General features: G+C 34.4%; 1 protein-coding gene across 16 annotated transcripts in view; it reads right to left on the bottom strand.

Moving 5' to 3' along the window:
• The window catches only part of LOC108035588 (uncharacterized), a 401,308-nt gene that overhangs the window by 105,925 nt on the left and 274,995 nt on the right, over positions 1-20,388 (bottom strand). For 13 of the 16 annotated variants that reach the window (XM_050890391.1, XM_050890392.1, XM_044092619.2 and 10 more), the window contains one exon: positions 2,324-2,922. The exons of 2 other annotated variants lie outside the window; for them this stretch is intronic. In XM_050890391.1, coding sequence (XP_050746348.1) covers positions 2,324-2,922 — 599 coding nt within the window. Of the gene's footprint in view, positions 1-2,323; positions 2,923-20,388 lie in introns of those variants that run through there. One more of the 16 variants, XR_006367981.2, reaches the window with a different exon arrangement.

Below are 20,388 nucleotides of genomic sequence, written 5' to 3'. Positions count from 1 at the left end.
TTATGGAGTGGAATAATAAAAGAGTTCTTCCAGATAGAAGGAAAAACTGATGATGAAATAGACAAATTAAAAAGTTTAAGAATCGGTTTACAAATGACTGACGCACACACATCCAGGAAGTCCATCTGGACCGGGAGAACAAGTTGGCGTTGTTGTTGCTAATTCTCTTACGAGAGAGCTTTCGGTGATTACAGGGGAAAAATACAATTTTAGGGTAGTTAGAAGGCAGATTGAGAGGGAGTAAAAGAGTTTTAGCAAGTAAGATACACAAACAAAGATAAGAGATTAAACAAATCTAATAGAAATGTTAAAATAACTATTAACATGCCCGTTTACTGGGAGATCTATTTAAAATTACTAGCGAAATTGTTAGGCTAATCTTTGTAAATCAGTGGAAAAACAAATGTCGAAGCACAAAAGTAAACACAGCTGTTCACAAGCGATGCTAAATCGATATGATTTTCTCTTTTTTAACGCACCCATCTGCTCAACGGCAAATCCATTCTACATGAAATGCGGTTGAGCCCTGAACACTTCAATCGCACTGCAAGGAACATGATTTATTTGACTGGTAAAACTCCAATCGAGAAGCCCATTAAAAGGAGCATTACCAGTGGGACTTTGCTTCCTACTTTCTACTGCAGGTTAAGGTAAGGGCTCAGGGAACTTTGAAATCTTCGGTCAAACTACAAAGAATACTATTTTTCTAATAGTGTAACTTAATAGTAAAGACCCGTTTTGGATTGCGTAACAGTCTATGTGTCTAAGTATGGAATAAGTCTTCGATTTGCGGTCCGTTTAGCCAAATTTATTATACGATCTACAAATTTTGTTAACAGTCGACACATAGCATTGTATGTGTTTAGCTGTACAGTAAAGTAAAGATACCCGTTACTTAGCTCAAGGGAACTTAATGAATATGGAGATGTATAAGCAGCAAAGGAATATTGTAAGGCGCCACCTACCAACAATTTCGGTATATTTTATGTGGGCGGCAAACATTTTTAAGCGTTTTAATCCATTCGGCGGCGTTAATCGAACGGTATTTATGAGGCAAATACATCTTAGCAAACAAAATTTCTATCGTGAAAACTGTGGCCACCGCAGTTTTTGGCGGCTTGTGAGTGAAGTGGGACATTTTTTTGGTCATTCGATAGGTATTGATAAGACAAATTCATTTCAGTACCTGCTGATTTAGGTACAGAAGCAGTGTGCCAATTTTAAAACGACCGGTACATCAGTTTTCGAAAGTAATTGGAGAACGATTTAAAGTTTTGGAAGCAGAAGACCGGCCTGGACTGCGTTCAATGGTCATATCTTTTGTATTTTGGTCCGATTGACATGAAATTTAACACCACATTTTTAAATAAAAAAAAACGAGAAACAATAATATAAGTTAAGATGTTTGTAATCCCCTACAGTTATAAGAAATACTTAACGTTAGTAACACGATGTAATATTTTTAAGGATTGTTGCTAGCTTTAGTGATATTAAAAAAAAACAAGTAAGAACGCTATAGTCGAGAGTTCCGACTATCAGACACCCGTTACTTGTTACTATACCCGTTATTAAAGGCGAAAGAAATTGAGATATATAGCTGCATATATATATATAGCTATATTTTAGGGCGCTACCTACCGGCTATTTTAGTAGATGTTATGTGGGCGGCAGACAGATTTAAGCTTTTAAACCCTTTGAGGGCGTGGCGCATTTTTATTTTTGTCAGTCGATGGGTATTGATGAGACAAACACATTTCAGTTAAAATATTACGTTTATCATAAAAATTGAAGACGCTACAGATTTTCGCAAATTGTGGGCGTTCGAGTGGGCGTGCGTAGGTAGCCCAGGAACCTGCATGCCAAGTCCGACTGCTCTAACTCTTTTAGTTTTCGAGATCTTAGCGTTCATACAAACGGACAGACAGACATGGCTAGATAGACTCGGCTAATGGTTCTGATCAAGAATATATATACTTTATGTGGTCGGAAACGCTTCCTCCTACCTGTTACATATTTTCCGACGAATCTAGTATACCCATTTACTCTACAAGTAACAAGTATAATTACGAAAGTATACATATTTTATCCTTTAAAACAATAACAATAAAATAAAAAATAAGTAGTCTGGATACACAAGATATTAATTATGTAACTGTAATTTTAGAAACCTATTTGTATAGTCTAATATTTAAATACATTTTTACATAGGTATATTAAAAATGTGATTCCTAAGACATTCTTGAACAATTACTTATTTATTTTGACTGATTAAGAAATTATAATTATTTTTTTAAGTAATTATTTGTGTGTTTACAGAACTTACCGTTCATGGGGTGTCCAATGTGTTAGTTTTTCTGTGCTGCGCCACCCAAAGTACGGCTGTCGGTATGAGTTTCGCAAACCGCTTCTGCTAGCTACGGTCATGAAGCTGCTATTAATGTAGGATCCGCGTGCAAAGCTTCCGCGCTGCGAGACACATGGTGACGTGTGAGTGGAGCTGAGGTGCAAGGTGGACCAGCGCAAGGCACTCAAGCCAGCCTGTCCAGAAGCTGGGCCGTGACTTGCGGTCGGGCGGCATAGAAAGGTGTTATGACCGTCGTGATGGCTATGCGCTGACGGAATCATCAGAAGAGGACTTCGATCCGACCCCAGCGAACTAAGAGAGGTAGTCTTTGAGTTAAGCCCCAGCCAACGTCCTGGCTCCTGTGTGCACTTGCGGGTAAAGTTGACAGATTGAAGTCCCCCTGAATTTGAGTTTGTGGAGTCATTGCCTTCAAATGGTAACTTTCGGGTCTCTTTATTGTAATCGCGAAACCAATCTGGAATATTGAGGCGCTGAAGCGACGCCTGGACGCGCAGTTGTTGCTCGCTCAAGTCGGCAGGACTGGAGTCATGCGACTTCTGCAGTTCGTTTTCGATAGGCTGTAAATTCACGAAAAACGTTTATGAAATTAAGTCTTTTACGTTCAAACTAGAAAATTGTTTAAGAATTTAGCATTTTAAAAGTTTGTCGAGTTTTTACTCAATGTTCCTATGTAGTATTTTAATTTATTCCGCAAAATTAATTGTTGACTTACAGTTTAAAAAAATGCATATATATATATAGTGACATATCCATAGTATCACGCACTCCTATGCACATGTTTAATTTAATTACGGTGAATTTGCCACTTTTGCCATTTTTTATTCAAACCATAATCTTTTTTGTATTTGTTTTATTTCCTCAATCCAATCGAAACAAGTACCTCGGATTTCTCTCTTGAGTGTATTAATAGCCTGAAATCACACTAAGCAAAATCGGATATGCTCAAAGAATAAAATAAATGTGAGCTTGCGCATTATTGCGATGACGCGATAAACCAAAAAAAATCAAGAGTTGTTGCTGACCATAGCTTTGGTATTTTTAGACATAGGAATACGCATTCGATGGAAAATGCTCAAATAATAATCTTTATTACCACTTTAACGGGGAAAGCAATCATAGTGCATCACACCATTAAGTACTTGCAAAGCGCAAGTTTATTTTAGTCCATAAAGCTAAAACCTCTTCCGCAGAATCAATCCAACCCAACTAACCCGTGAGTAAACTGGCTCACGGATGGTAGTTATTTCAAATTAAAGTGTATTATTGTTACTTTGAATTTTAATTTTTTTTTTTTTTGTTTGTTGTAATTATCTAGTAGGCCACTGTAATAGCACTGTCACTGATGTGAAATAGAGTATTTCTTTGTCAATATTTAAAATCGAATTATACATATTAAAGTCGATAAATAAAATAACAAAAAAAATATAACTGAAATATAACAAAATTATAACAGATACAGTTCTACATTATTGTCTCATGGAACGAGTTCGATGACGCCCTGGTGACGAAAGATCGCCGGGGTGCCGACGTTTGTCTTCTTCTCGCACTTGGGTTTACCAGGGATTCTGCTAGATGGTGTGTGTAAACTAGCATATGGTCACTGTTACGTCTACAGTGCATGTTGATCTGCCCTCGCACCGCGATGTCTATATGTTTGACAAAAAAAGAGTCAATATTTTTATGCCGACCAATACAAAAATAGGATCTTATGTTAAAATGTTTTTCACAGGCTACGTTATCGTGGTCTAGTACACCGTCATTAGGGAGGGGTATGGTTCATTCGTCAAAAAAACATATTTTCAAGGATTTTTCACCAGGTATTGTTAAAGTCAAAAAAATTATGTTATTAGCATATTAAAGTAAAACATTTAAAGTATGTTTTTTAATATTTTTATCGAAAAAAATAAACTAGCCGTTGGCAGCCAAGAAAAAAACTTGATAATATCCATTTGTCGTGGCGGTAGATTGTCGTTTTTATCCTCTCACAAAAATGTTTTGTTTTTGATTATTTAACGCATTTTTTAATATAACGAACTTTATTCTGTGACAAATCTTTGACGATTAAACATCAATTAAATTGGAAAACATTTTTATAATCGGTTCAGTCGTATTTTTAATTGTAAACACGGTGGTTGTCGTATCGATAAGCTAATCAATACATTAATTTAACTAATTTATAATTTTTGTGGACCAGCTACCAAGTTATTGAAAACGCTTAAAAGGTGGTAATCATGTAAAAATCTCATTAGAGGAAATCTGCAAGGAGCACGAAAACAAGGGATTGAGTTAAAGACATACATAAACGACTGTTCGCATGGTAAGGCACCAGATAGCAGTCTTAGTGTAAAAGAAGCAGCAAACTTGGTTAAAAATGTAATGATTGTTACGTGGGCATATTAATGCCCGAGACCTGAAAAGGACTTGGGCCGAGTGAGAGGCGTCCGATGTTCAGGCACCATTTTTGCCGGCATAAGCTACGTCGTATTCGGGTCGTGCGATCTAAGTTAGCCTCTCTCCTCTCCAACATAACGAGAATTAATATTGAAAGTTCCTGAAAAAAATATTTGTTTGTTAAGTTCGAAAGTCGTCAGTCCACACTGGCTCACAAGCTTACGATCGTCGACGATTCACTCCTGCAAAACGTCGCTCAGAGTAGAGCTGCAAAAACATCGATGGTAGCCCCATCGATAGTTTTTATAGTTTGCTACTATCGCTCAAATATAAACATTAGGGATATTCATGTAAAACCAAAATACTTAAAATAATTTTTTAAAGGGAATACCACTATTATATTGGTTTTACATGAATACCCCTGTTTTTATTAAAAACGCATTCAGTTTAAATTCAAACGAGATCTTTTTATTTCATATTTGGCGGGAAAATTATATTACATTTCTGTGGTTAAAAACCAATTGTTGATATGGAAAGTTTGAAAAAAATCGGGTGTTGGAGCTAAACGGAAGTTTATGCGAAAATCTTTATCTAGAAAAATTCACTTCAGGACCGTAGGAAGGCGACAAACACACATTTTACAAAAACAAAATGGATCGGGACTCACAGGAAATATTTTGTTTCGTGACCAAACATCCTTTTTTTCTTACGATTTGTCCGTAGTCATATATTGCTATTTTTCGAATTAAATTAAAAACTTATGTGCTAAGCGTGAAACTGCAAGGAATTTGACACATGATTTAGGATAACCCTGCAGTTCCACGATTCGCTCAATCAGCACAAAGTTGACTGCGACGTCGGCAGAGCAGCTAGCGACTCGGGCAGAGCCAAATAAGAGCCGCGTTCTTTCGCCGGAAAGAGCGCACAAAACTTTTTTTCCAAAAATTTTGTTTCTCTCTTGCGAAACGCCTTTCCCGAAAAATGCGGGTGAAGGCAAAGAGGTCGAGCAATTAAAGTGACTAGCTTTTGTACACCCTTGCAATTAATATATTTTGTGTGAAAATTTAATATATTGTTTTTTATCTTAATTTTTTATTTTATTTTAATAAATAAATAAGTGAATTTTCAAAATTATATTTTTATATAACAATTGGCATAGTAAATATAAATACAAATAATTAAAATAATTTGTGTGGGAATTTAATATATTTCTTTTTTTATTTTAGTTTATAAGTTTATCGTTAATAATTTATTAATAAGTGAATTTTCAATTATATTTTAATATAACGATTGGCATAGCGAACATGTCCATAAATACCCTGTTTTCATGTGCAACGGAACATGCATAGACAAACGGGACATGCTTTTTTCTATTCGTCTTTATACCCTTGCAGACGGTATAATAATTTCAGTCAGAAGTTTGCAACGCAGTGAAGGAGACGTTTCCGACCCCATGAAGTATATATACTTTTGATCAGCGTCACAAGACGAGTAAATCTAGCCATGTCCGTCTGTCCATCTGTCCGTCCGAAAACTAGTCTTTTAGTTTTAAAGCTGTCGCGCTGAAAGTTTCCCGAAAATTTTCTTTCTATTGCAGGTAGTATATAAGACAAAACCAGCCGGATCGGACAACTATATCTTATAGCTCCCATAGGAACTGTTGGGGAAAAATTAAAAAAAATATATATTCAGTGTTTTTTAACATATAATCTTCTAAGCTAGGAACTATCGAAAAATGGGTGGGAAAATAATATAAAAAAAATTATAGTTTTGGTGCTTTCTGACATATAATCTTCTAAGCTTGGAAATAACATTTTTTAATCACAATTTCAAATTAAGTTTTATCAAAATCCAACGACTATATCATACAGCTGTTATAGGAACGATCGGAAAATTTGTGGGAAAATAATATGACACAAATTAAAGCTTTGGGGCTTTCTGGGAATTTAATTTTTTATATTTTTAAGAATTTCCGATTTAATTTAATAAAAATCGGACTTCTCCAAAAAAATAATCTGAAAAAAACGAATGAAATAATTTTTTTCTTAATATCACTGAAGTTAGCAACAATACTTAAAAATTCCACACGGTGTCACTTAAGTTGTTTATTTCTTATAACTGCAAGGGTATACAACCTTCGGCTTATTTTCATTGTCAGTGCCGCTAACTCAGTGTAGAGCCTCAAAAACATCGATGGTAGCCCCATCGATAGTTTTGATAGTTTGCGGACTAAACCTCGATACTATCGCGATACTATCGCTCAAATATAAACATTAGGGGTATTCATGTAAAACTAACATACTTAAATTAATCTTTTTTAAAGGGAATACCCCTATTATACTGCTTTTTCATGAATACGCCTGTTTTGATTAAATACGCATTCAGTTTAAATTCAAACGAGATCTTTTTATTTCATATTTGGAAGGAGAAATTATACTACATTTCTTTGGTTAAAAACCAATTTTTGTTAACAAATAACAATTTGTGGACGGTTTTTGGCTTTAGGGACGCCCGTCGGTCACAGATTGTTAGGCCCGCTTTGGAAAACATCCTTTCCGATTCTGTCGAGGTTGCCGGAATGCAGAGCCCCTGCTTAGCGCTTATAGCCAGTTGGGGCATCTCTAATTCATGTCGTTCCTTGTTTTCACCTATAGTTTCATGAAGAATCTATGTGAATTTAATCTCTTAATATCTTTGCCATCAACTTAATTTTTGCACCGCCATCCATTTTTAAGGAACCACAACAGCACCGGAACCACCAGAATCTGAATATTTCTGTCGAAAACTAGAGAAAATTAGTATATATTAAATTTTTTTGTGCGAAAAATATGCGTACCTTCTTGTTCCTTCGAAGTCCAAGTGATGGGAATATTTTGTAAAACTATCGTGATAGTCTGAAAATTATCGAAGTTGGTGACCAACCATCGATATTATCGATGGTACTATCGATTTTTTTTGCATCTCTAGCTCAGAGGGCTCTTTCAGTTGAACATACAGCTACAGGGCTGATACTCGCCTCGCCGAAAAGTTAATAACTGTTGTGAACTTCACGGATATTTATATATGTGTGGAAATATTATATTGTATTTATATATATAAATATTCGTGCACCAAAAAAAACTGCTGCTCCTAAGTATACCAATTCACTTAAACACAAACACCTGAGCCTTGAGTCGTCCTTAACGGCTGTTGGAGAGACTCGTCTTCGCTAATTGTTTATTAGGATCAGCACTATCGATTTACTTGATTTAAATTCACTTGATTTAAATTCTTCACTTGTGTTTTGGTATGCATCAGTTCACTTTAGCTTAGATTGATTCGATGGACACACTACATTTCGAAGTATGCTATTGGTCACTACGCCTCTAATCGGATGGTTCCTTCAACTGAACAACATTTAGAAACATGAGGATCACGAGTACTGCGGCCACAAACATACCAGTACATCGGATGTCGTCCTTATGGTTGATCTTCCCCTCCTTCTTTGATTATAATGGCGGCGATGGTCCTAGTAGAGCTTTTTCTGAACTGACAGTTTGGATTGGATAAAGTAGGTGTTACTACTTCAGGAAGCCCAGGAGTCTGCATGCCAATTCTGCCTGTTCTAGCTCTTATAGTTTACGAGATCTCAGCGGTTATACGGACAGATGGACATGGATAGAGTGACTCGGCTAGTGATCATGATCAAGAATGTATATACTTTTTGGGGTCGGAAACGCTTTCTTCTACCTGTTACATACTTTCCGACGAATCTAGTATACCCTTTTACTTTTAAAAAGTAGACCCTCACGCTTTGAAATCCACAGTCAAGTTTTTTTATAACATCAAACGTCTAGTGGACAAGAATTTTTATCATTCGTAACAATAAAGATCATTTCATAGCATTTAATTACTATTTAAAGCATGTAGAGATATGTATATGGTAGCAGCTAAGTTCAAGGTGTAGCAAGTGAACTATGTCCAAAAAGCTCAACCACCACCATGAATCAGGGAAACCAGATGTACATTGTAATTAAAAAGTGTTCAATAAATTTAACAAAAAGACTCTGCTATCGAAGACAAGGACGCCGATCCTCAAGGAGAAGCGCCTCACTGTAGACGGCGGTCAACGTAGTGACGAAGCGCACCAGGAGGATGTACGAAGAGGAATACTATATACACAGTAATCGTTACGAATGATACATCAATAGATTGCATAGCAAGACTTTACGAAAATTAATTCGTTGGGAGAAAAAGTGGTGAATATTTAAAAGTAAAAATTTAATCTTTGACGTACGATACATTGCTGAAACAGAGGTGTTTTTGTTTGATCAGGAGGATGTACGAAAGTGAATACTATATACACGAAGAAATGGAAATCTAAAGTAATCGTTACGAGTGATGCATAAATCGATTGCATACCATACCCATTCGTTTAGATGTAACAGTAAAAATTGGAAATTAAATTTTATTCAAACTATTCTCCTGTACATTCCGGAAAGGTACACCTCTCTTCAGGATGATATCATCAATAAGATGATTGTATAACATTTTTTATTTCGAAAGTAATGACAATTTGTATTTTGATATAAGTCAATACTTATCCAATAATAACAGGAAATACACTTTTAAAATAATATTAAGGAATCTTTAAAATTGGGAAATTTTATATATAACTTCATGATGATTTCATCAATCAGATGGTTGATGGAAAATATAATATTCGTAAAAAAAGACAATAAAGATTAGCCAATAAAGATTAGCCTATAATCTTTAAAGAATAAAACAATAAATACAGTTATTTAAAAATAATAAAAAAAAATGATGTTATCTTCTACAAGCCGAAGTTTGAATACCCCTGCAGTTATAAGAAATGTTAGTAACACCATTTCGAATATTTAAGGATAGTTGCTAGCTTCATTATTTCTCTGACCTCTTCTTTGACAGTTATGTACATGTAAGAGTAGTCCGATTTTTATAAAATTTATTTCGAAATTATTAAATATATATAACATGATATTCCCAATATTATAAGATTATATGTCAAAAAACACCGAAGCTATAATTGTTTCATATTATTTTCCCACCAACTTTCCGATTGTTCTTATGACGGCAATATGATATATTCGTCCGATTTTGATAAAATTTAATTCGAAATTTAGAACTAATTACAAAATATTATTTATGAGGTAATATGAGGTAATATGTTAAAAAACACCAAAGATATAATTATACCCGTTACTCGTAGAGTAAAAGATTATACTAGATTCATCGGAAAGTATGTAACAGGTAGAAGGAAGCGTTTCCAATCGCATAAAGTATATACATTCTTGATCAGGATCACTAGCCGAGTCGATCTAGCCATGTCTATGTAAAAAAGTGTGTATGTGGGTAGCAAGATTCAAAGCCAAAAAGGACACTTGACAAAAAGGACGCTTGCCATTTCATAATTGCAGCCAAAGCAAAGTGAAAACAGCCTAAACATAAATATATACATACAAAGTTAAAATAAAATTATTAAAAGAGTATGCAAGAGTCTCCGTTATTACCTATGATTATGCTTAGTCGGCTTGCCAACCATGTCATTGTGGCGTAGTGTGAGCTTTGGTTTAGCTTAAGCGGAATATTTTGTCAATTCAGTTTTAAATACATCGCTCAACCAATAAGTCGTTAAATAAATATCGGCACTTGCCGTAAAGTATATCTTATTATTATTCTCTACCGTAACCGGACGGGTCAATCAAAGGAAAAGGATAACATCATAACAAAGTTTTAAAAAATATATATAAATAGAGTTTGAAGTGTTTTATCTGGCCGAAGACAAACTGAGCTGAAGTCATTTATTAAACCAAATGGAAGTAGCATTTTTTAAAAAATAATAAACAGATCTCAGAGTACCGATTTCAAATTATCGGAAAATCAAACGAATAAGTGAGAAGTGTTCAAATAATTGATTATTAAGTTGGTCAGGGGTGTGTAGAGAGGTTAAAAGAGAATACGATAGGTAAGACAGCTGGAGATAAAAAAAATAATAGCCAACTGTGCTTATTAAGTCATGAACGCACAACAAGTTGAAGCCTTAGGAACAGCATCCGTTGAGGCGGCATTAGCACGTCAGGAAACAGTTTTTCAAGCGCGCATTCGAGCTGTCGTAAATCAGATTAGCAATTTGTGTGTCAATGCTTCCTAGATTTCTGTCAGTCCTGAAATCAAGTGCGGCATTCCTTTAGACAATATAAAATCAGTACCAGATTTTAACAGAACCCAAGATGAGTACATGGCACATTGGGATGAAATGTCTTTATTTTGGCCATAACCGTAATATTAAAGCTAGAAAGTTGAAATTCCGAGAATTTGCTGCTTATATTATTTTTGAATTTCGGATTTTTTGTTTAACACTACAACCTTGCCTCCCACATAATTGAACTGCAGTATTTATAAAATTCATATTAATTACACTTTTAAACTTTCTTCTTCTAAATCAAGATCAAAATATAGTATACTTTCAAACTCGTCTTCAACACTATATACTTGGGCTGCATCTTCCGGTTTTGGAGGAACTAAAAGTGCAATAACTTTACTTGGCAATGGGTGTGATTTTGAGCTCTTTTTTTGAGCGATGCTTGATAAGTAAGGATCAGAAGAATCCAAAGCTCGGTGAAATACGTCTGTTAAATTGTTCACTCGGCTATTTTTCCTGGCATGCAAAATCCTATCGCGCTTGTAATATTTGTTGCGAGCCTCAGATGCGTTTTCGCAAATAATTCTCCCAATTTGATCCAACATTTGAAGGGGAATTATGGTAGTGACAAACAAAGATTGGTCCAGGCAAATGGGTTCGGTATCATTAAACCTTTGCTTATAAACGTTCTGTTCGGTTGAACCGTCAAAACCATAGCTTACTATTAGCTTTACTTTATTTATATCAATAAATTGTTGGAAAACAGGCTTTTGATATAAAATGATCCGAGATGCTGTATGGTTCAGTAAGTTCTGCATTGGCACTTCGGCAATAGTATCGGATACGCTTATATCTATAGGCCGACACTTTTCCTTAGCTTCTCTCACCTTTTCGTAGCTTGGATATATATTGCAGTTCTCTTCGATACTTTTTAAGCGTATGTTAATATATTTGCTGCGTTTTCTATAATAAATGCTAGAGCCTCATCAGGTGATAATGGTATAGGCTCTTTCAATGAAAGTTGTTGCCTTCATTTTGAACTGTCAGGACTATTTATTTTCGTTTTTAATATGTATTTTTGGCCTTCTTAGCAGACATAGCAGCTGCTTCAACAAGTAGAAGTGTTGAATATTCCTTTGCAAGTTCGGAAGCAAGTCTTCTTTTATGACGTAAACTTCCTTCGTCATAAGAGACCTGAGGTCGTCCACCAAGATTATGACTACAATCATCTTTTGAATAAAATATTAGCTCCGATGCAAGCCAGCTAGCATTTTCTTCTTTGAAACGACGAATATTTCTGTGCGCTTTGTTCAGTAGTCTCTTAATATGAACAATAAAGTTTTTTATTTTGTTTTTAATCACCTCAAAATCGTTTTCCGGAAAATCATTTGGAATTACTTCGACGCAAACCCAGTCAAAAGTAGCGTTGACATTGCGATTTTTATCCAGCCAAACTTCTAGTAGGTCACCTCGACGAATAGCAACCTTGCTTGAATCTGTTGAAATATTTAACCCCCCCGCAAATTCCCGCAAATTATTTAAGTGCTATCTGAATATACACATAATAACTCATACTACCACATAGGCCGTGTAATGGAAGCAGTTTGCTTTATCAAGCTGTTACTATTATAATAAATAATCTCATAGGGACCGCACGGGCATTGTTAGTCTCACACAATACAGTGCTTAATTTCGGTGCAATTATAGCAAGACTAGATTGCACATATGCGGATCGCACATCGTTGCGTACTCTGTGACAAGCGCTTAAGATGGTTAGACAAGAAGATTTGACCAATAAAATCACATGTCTCAAAAAATTAAAAAATTTAATACTAACAGTTACCTTGGCCAAGTCAAACATATTGAACCGAACTCTTTTCGATAAAAATGATTTGAAGTTTTTGGTAGAACGTACAATAGACGCTCCAATAGTTTGTCTGATGGAAGCATCAACTATTAAGGTCCTCCAGTCCGAACATGTCATTCACATCCTAATTGCATACCCTAAAGTTAAGTCCACGATGGAGATATCCTAGCGGTAACCGAGTGAATGGCAACAACCTACTCCACCTTTTGCAAAGCGGCGACGCACGACACCTGCGCGCGGAAACGATCACTCACATAGACGATGGCGTGATTATAATGAACGAAAGCCCAGAAAAGTTAGCACAGACGGCGGACCAGAAATTTTAACAAACAGCACTTACCTCATCACTTTCGAGCGCAATCATCAACGGGACTAAATTCGTTAACGTACGTGAAATCCTGAACAATACGCCAGACATTGCGGGGTCCCCACTGTTTAATATTATAAACTAAATACTCAAAACCTAATGACCATCCAAGGTCTCAGAAATGAGATGACGTCGTCATAGCCGCCCAAGTTTTGGTTCGGCGCTGGAATACGATTCAGCATCATTCTTACTGATTCGCTTTTCCTTTCGCAAATGTTAAGGAGAAGGCGAGACTCGAGAGGAATACAAAAGACCACCAACAAGTTTAGCGTGACCGAGGACGGTAACGGACTTGAGGGGGAGTATTTATAAGATATGAGATTAGTAACCCTCGCAAAGCTGTATTTCATAAGTTCATTGGAGAAAATAATCGAAAATTTATAATTATAGCATATGGGATTACCTATCGTTCTCTGAAATTTATAAATACTGACGACATACGCGATGCTATTTCAAATGCTGGCTTAAGAGCCGAATTCAGAGAAAAACTTCTTCTAAGTCAGAATAAATTACATGTATATATAATTATATAAGAAAATGAGTTCAAGTTTAATATTGATGATAAAACCATTTCTGCAGATTCAAAAGTAAGTGGTTGATTAAAGGAACAGACGACGAGGTGATCAAGTATTCAGTCTGCTTTGGCGCATTTGGTGTGATATTATTTTTCTTTTGTATTTGAATAGTATTATTTACATTATTGGCAAACTCCATTTGCAGGATTTAATTTATAATGTATTTATTTCATTTGTTTTTTCTAGAATATTTCAAATTTTTTGCCACTTTACCCTAAAGGACAAGGTCTTCCCCACTATTATGAAACAAAAAACGTTCTAACAAATGTTCACAGGGAGGATCTAATTTCCGTAATGGTTGAGCGCGCCATTGCAACAGAGTTTCATATAAGAACTTCTGAGTTCCACCTAATTGTAGAACTAATAGTTTATATTTTTCCAACTGCATGTGAGGTTAGAGTTAATGGAACGCCATATAAATTATGTTTTTTAATACGAGAATACATGTATACCATTCCATTTGTATTTCCATGACTTCTATTTTATCCGTCGCAATGGCAAAAAAACCCTGCTGGGAAAATTTATGCCAAATTTAGAAATTCCAGAACGAAGCGTATAACATTATATAAAATCTTGGAAGTTCCTGTTGAGGACCAGACAAAAAGTGCAAAGTGGACCTGCCAGATTTTGTACCAAGCTTGTAATTTTTTGTGCTCTTTTGTTCTTACTATGAATCAAATATTCATAATCTTAGCAGCAAGGAACTACTAAAAACATTAACCAAATGGGAGAATATTGGTTATTTAATATATTGTTTGAACTCTTTAAAATGAAAATTTCATTTTTTTTTTTTTTTTATGTTACTATTTATTTCACAGATTTGTCAGATTTTATTGTGACTATTCTGTTACCGTCGGTGTTACCATCGAATACCTGGGTTTCTTCAAAAACATAAAGGAACAAGACAAAATACACATTGCTCGACTTCAAAAAAATTGTTGTCCTGTGGTCCAATTAAATTGCATGGTTAATGAGGTTTAAAGCTAAACATAGAGTGTGAAGACGTTAAGCTTGCCAATTTTTCAATGAATTTTAAAAATGGAAATTCCCGTTATTTTTTGATAAAACTTGTTTTAAAAATGTGAATGTTGAAACTATTTAATATGTGAATCAATCAAATCGATTTTTGTTGAAAACTAAAAATTTTGAACATGCAGAAAACTTTGTAAGCAAAGTAAGGAGTACCTTACAAATCAAATTTTTGTTTAGCTATTAAAGTTGGTAATTTTCTAAGACTGTTTAAAGTTTTTTTTTCGTTAATGAATTGTCTACTATGTATGTAGACTGTAATTCTATATAAGTATGAATGAAAAATTAAAAATGTATTAGTTCTTATAAACATTGAAAAGTTTTCAAACCACCCAATGCACATGTATAATGTAAATGCATAAAAATATGTTGTATACAGATCTGTGTAACTGTAAAAAAAAACTTTTCAATAAAATCAAAAAATTTAAAAATAGACTACCAAAAAAAAATATTATAATACCTTTCATCTTTAATACTACTTTTATTATTACTACTATTGAATCCTAATATGACTTAAATTGAATTTCAACATTGTACTATTTATAATACAATTTTTTCAATTTACAAAAATTGGACGGAATTACGATTGGAGGAAACTTTTAAGCCCATTACCAAATCATTCATAATCTGTTAAGGAAAATAAAATAAGATATCTAGTTGCGTGACGAAAGGACTTTATTTTATTGATTATATATAGGAATATGTTTTACATTTATAAACATCATGTCTATCCATAAATTTGAACATTTTTCTGTCGATAAGGAACGATTAAAAATTTATAAAGATGCATTGTTAATAAATAAACGTATCAAAAAGCAACTAAGCCTTTAGATAACGATGATGATGAAAGAATAAACTGATGAGTGCATCGGAAAGTTGGAAGAAGATTTTAAAAAATTAAAACCAAAAACCTTTTCAGCAAAGGGGTGGTTGCAAGGGGTGTAAATGATCCGGTGATTTGGTTGAAATGGCAGCCTTTCGAAAATCTTATTTTGTTGACTGTTATAGACGCATTTTTGAGATTTGGTTGCGGTGATTTATTAATATCGATAAAAGCTAATGGCGTTTTTCAAGCCATAAAAAGAATATGTACCGAATTTTTTAATTTGAAATTTATTATTCAACCTTCATTACTTTAAAGGCATCTATAATTCAACGTTTCAATAGAACTCTCAGAGAAATGATATGACGTGAGTTCAGTTTCAATAGAAAATATAAGTGGATAGATATGAATAAGCTATTAATTTATAAATAAAAAATAGTGTGCCTAGAACAAATAAATTGAGTCCCAAAAATTTCAATTCTTCCAATGAAAAATAAATTTTTACATTTAAAAATATTTTTTGCAATAAAAACATTACTGATCTCGGCTCGGGTCTTAATAGGACTTCCATCTTCCATCTTAAATAAAATCCAACCAGAAGCTTTTCTTTTTGAACTTTTAGAGCTTCAATTTATGTTTAGATTTAAAGCTGACCGATGCAATTTGGCGGACTCTTGGAACACTAAAGGCGCAATTGATTGGGCTTCGAACGGAAGCTGATGTTTACTTTAATTTTGATTTGTTTAACTTAGCTGGGGAACCAAGATCGGACCTCGGACATCAAAGCCAAAGGCAAAGACAAAGGCGAATGCAGAGATTGAAATTATTGTTGTTTTTTGGTTACAAATAATATAGAATTTTTGCATAGCATATAGCATTTATAAAGGTATGTGATATTTTAGTATTATTAATTTTAATGAAGGGATTTAAAATAAAGAGAGTTCCGAGTTATTTGATAAAATGTAATCGGATATTTCATAATTTTTAAAGTGGTTCGTAGTTACGTAGTAAAGAATATTGTTTTCCAAATTGGTATATGAGATATTATTAATTTTGGTTGTACCATTAAATGTTATTAAGTATGACCTGCTTAAATAGGAGTTGTTAACAATATTGTTAGCATTTATAAGAATGGCAAGATGGTGCCATGATGTATAATGTCTATTTTTTATATTTTTCTCTTATTTTTTTACAAGTTCATTTCCCATCATTTAATAGTCGAACAAGTTTTTTCCTTATTTAAAGTACAATAATTATTCATAAGTTCGTTCCTAATGTTAGACATTTCATAAAAAATATTTGCGCATTTTGCGACTTGATTGCTTAATACTAGATTCCCATCGATTTCAGAAATCGCTCTGGGATGAAATATTTCGCATCTGTTTTTTATTATTGGGTATTTTATATAAAGAAGAAGTGCGACCCTAAAAACAGAGATGTCCATTAAGCCAGCGATAATTACTGGTTTTTGTTGATGTTTTAATATATTCATGATGTCATCGTTGTTTAAAATTATGGTATTAAAAACGTCAATTTTTGCAAGTGTGATTGTGTCAATTAAATTTTGCAAATGAAATGTTAATAAGCGTAAGCAATGTTTTCGCAAGCGTAAATCTTGATAAAAAAAACATTTTTAAATTATCAGAAACAGATTAATTGATTTTATTCTGAACTGTAATAAAATCATCATGATCGGGAGTTCCAGCTAACCATTTTCACACATTGCCTAACTCATTTTTCCCCTTTTTAATCTAGTTGAAATTAATTCTGATAAAATTAATTCGATTTTATTAGTATCCCTTCTTATATTATCTGATTCCAAGTGAATTATTTCTTTATAAACACTTAAGTTACTTACGTGAAATAAATCTGTGTATGTATCATAAGTCAATATATCTTTTATGTCCTTGAATAAAAGATACTCGTGACTTGTATAGACAATTATTTTTAATTTTGTTAGTAAAATAAGGAGTAGTATGAGCACCTGATAAAACATTTTCTGGAAAAGGACAACAAAAAGTATATAAATATTTAAAATTTGTATACTATCTTTGCGAATAATTATATTTATACTTTTGATTATTATTTTGTAAGGTAAAATTTCCCTAAGTCCTTGTTTTTTAAGTTTATTTCTTTCATCGTATTTCTTTTCATAAACTATCTGTCCTACATGATATTGATTTTCTTTTATGTTATCATTATGTGTTTCTTATATTTTCTCTTTTGTATTTCTTAAAATTTGCAGCATATCACGAATGATTCTAGCAGCAGCGAAAGATGGGGGGTGTAGCTTCAAGTGGGGCACGCGCTGGTTCCGTCTGATTTTTTCGTCGGTGAAGGGAGTGTGTTTCCAATTTGACCCACAGTGCTACTTGCTCGCATATGTATATACAATATCCTATTTTAATTCGCGTGCGAACTGACTTTGAGGTAAAATTGTAGGAGGACAGAATTAATAGTGGGATAAAGAGGGAGGGAATATCTGAAAAGAAGAGTGTTGCCTAGATGGAATGGCAACAGCTGATGTATGTGTGTCGGTGTCAGCAGCGATGATGTTATTGCCGCTGACATGGCCCACCCTACCATGATCACCGAAGCCGCATAACCTGACAGAGGTTGGTGATCCCTTTGACACACGCCTAACTCCTAACCATCTTCATTGATGCATTTGATGCAAGCTTCCATTAGTAAAGAAATTTAGCAATTCATGTTTATAATAGGTTTAATATATATAAAAAGGTAATATTGATCATTAAAGTATCATATAAAGTTGTATGCTAAAGTCATATCGAATCAAAAAATGTAAACATTAATTTTTATTAAATTTAACTGAGCAAGTATTTAATCGAAACGGAATTTCTTTTATAATTTTAAGAACATTGGAATATTATTATAAACAGTCAATCAAAATATGTAGCATGACGACCGGAGCCGATCACTTACCCACCATATCCAACGTTGAAACGCTTTCAATTTGTTGAATTATTGGCTGTAATTTTGTTTATAAATTGTAAAACTGCATTTCAATTGACTGTAGAAAGAATTGGGAAAAACACTTCCAGGGGCTCAAACATTTGCTCTCATTTCGAGATTGCTTACTGCATTACAAATTATTTGATTACACTAGTATTCGGGATAATTTAAATTACTTTACTTCTTAAACTTTACTTTAAATTTACTTTTACTTTAAATTTCGTTGTTTAATTTAATTTTAATTTTATAGGAATTTAAAGATTTGAAATTTAAATGTTGCCTTAACTAGAATTATTTACAGGCGTGGGACTGCCCACTTGTGCACTTTCAGCAGAGGGCTGCACTGTTGTGTGTATGTATTTGTGATACAGGGTACACTGAGAAAAGCTGACGAAACTGCCGACGATCCCTTTTTGCAGGAAAACTGAAACCACTGACGATCCCGTTGTTGCGGTTTAGGGACTTTTTCCGAGAAAACTGGAAGGAGTGCCTCGACTTCCAAGAATTTTCCACGATTCCAGGAAAACAGGAACCACCAGAAGGAGTAACTCGATTTCCCAGAATTCTCTTTGTTTATTCAACGGCAAGGTTGCCGTGGTTGCCTGGTGAAAGAAAACCTTCAAAAAGCCTTGGGATGTCTGATATTTTTCACGATTTTGGCTTTGGTAGTAATCTGGTTTTGGTTCAAGCACTGATAAAAATATGTTTAAGCGAGAACGAGAACGTTTTGAACGAAAAATCGAGATGCGCCAGTCAGCAAGGCTTGGCTATCGAAAATTGTGGGACCAGAGTTGCCTAGCAATACCTATCGAACGCGTCTTTTTAGTGTTGGAAATTGGGAAAATTTAGGAACTTTGCTCTGCCATTTTAATATTTGGCGGCCACTTCAAATCCTGGCGGAATTTTTAAATGGTTGTGGAAAATTTAAAAGTTGATAAAACGACAAGCGCTTTACAATTCCTGGTGTTGTGGAGCAATTCTGGATCGCATACATTTCCCCATTGCATTCTGCTATTATATTATCCACTAACCTTAGCATCATATTAGTATGTGCTACCGGGAACATTTTAATCTTCTTACATGCTAATTTAATTTTTGGGAATTTAATAATGAAGTGCAATATGTTAACAGACTGGAGAATTTCCACGGACGCTACGGACAAAATATCTTTTATAGGAGTGTCGGTGGGCTCCTCCATCCAAATACTTTCTAGGTCTGCGTGATCTAATATGTTTGGGCTGACTATGTTTACTTTAGCAAGCGAGATTGCCATCATTAAATTTTGAAGTTCCATTGTTAACATTCGGTTTCTGGAGAGCAATGTTTCGTATAGATGGCCAGTGTCCACTTGTGAACTCTTTGCCGCTTTCAGGATTTGATTCAGGGACTGAAACCGATTGGAATACCGGCTCCGATTCCGGTTTCGGTTCCTATAAAAATCTGTTAGCGGTTCCGGTTCTAATTTCGGTTCCTAGGAAAAATCGATTCCGGTTTCGGTTCCGGTTTTTAAAAAATATTACGAATCGGTTCCAGTTCCAGTAATTGCGACAACATATGTATATATCATCATTCGCATTTATTCATGTTTCAATTACATATCAACAAGTCACAGAGCCACAACGCCACAACGCAACTGTTAGAACTGTACTATAATGAAATATTTTATGATTTAAAATCCGAGACTCATTCTCAAAAAAAGAATATCGGTTTCGGTTCCGGTTCCACAGTATGCCAAATAATCGGTTCCGGTTCCAGTTGCAGTTCCATCGAAAATTAAAATTTCGGTTTCGTTTTGATTCCGGTTCCGTAAAAAGGAAAGAGTTCCGGTTCCGGTTTCG

This window comes from Drosophila biarmipes, unplaced genomic scaffold, assembly GCF_025231255.1.
Source record: "Drosophila biarmipes strain raj3 unplaced genomic scaffold, RU_DBia_V1.1 ptg000029l, whole genome shotgun sequence".
NCBI classification, from domain to species: Eukaryota; Metazoa; Arthropoda; class Insecta; order Diptera; family Drosophilidae; genus Drosophila; species Drosophila biarmipes.
Note: the sequence above shows the minus strand (reverse complement) of the source record. Positions and strands in the feature narration are given on the sequence as shown.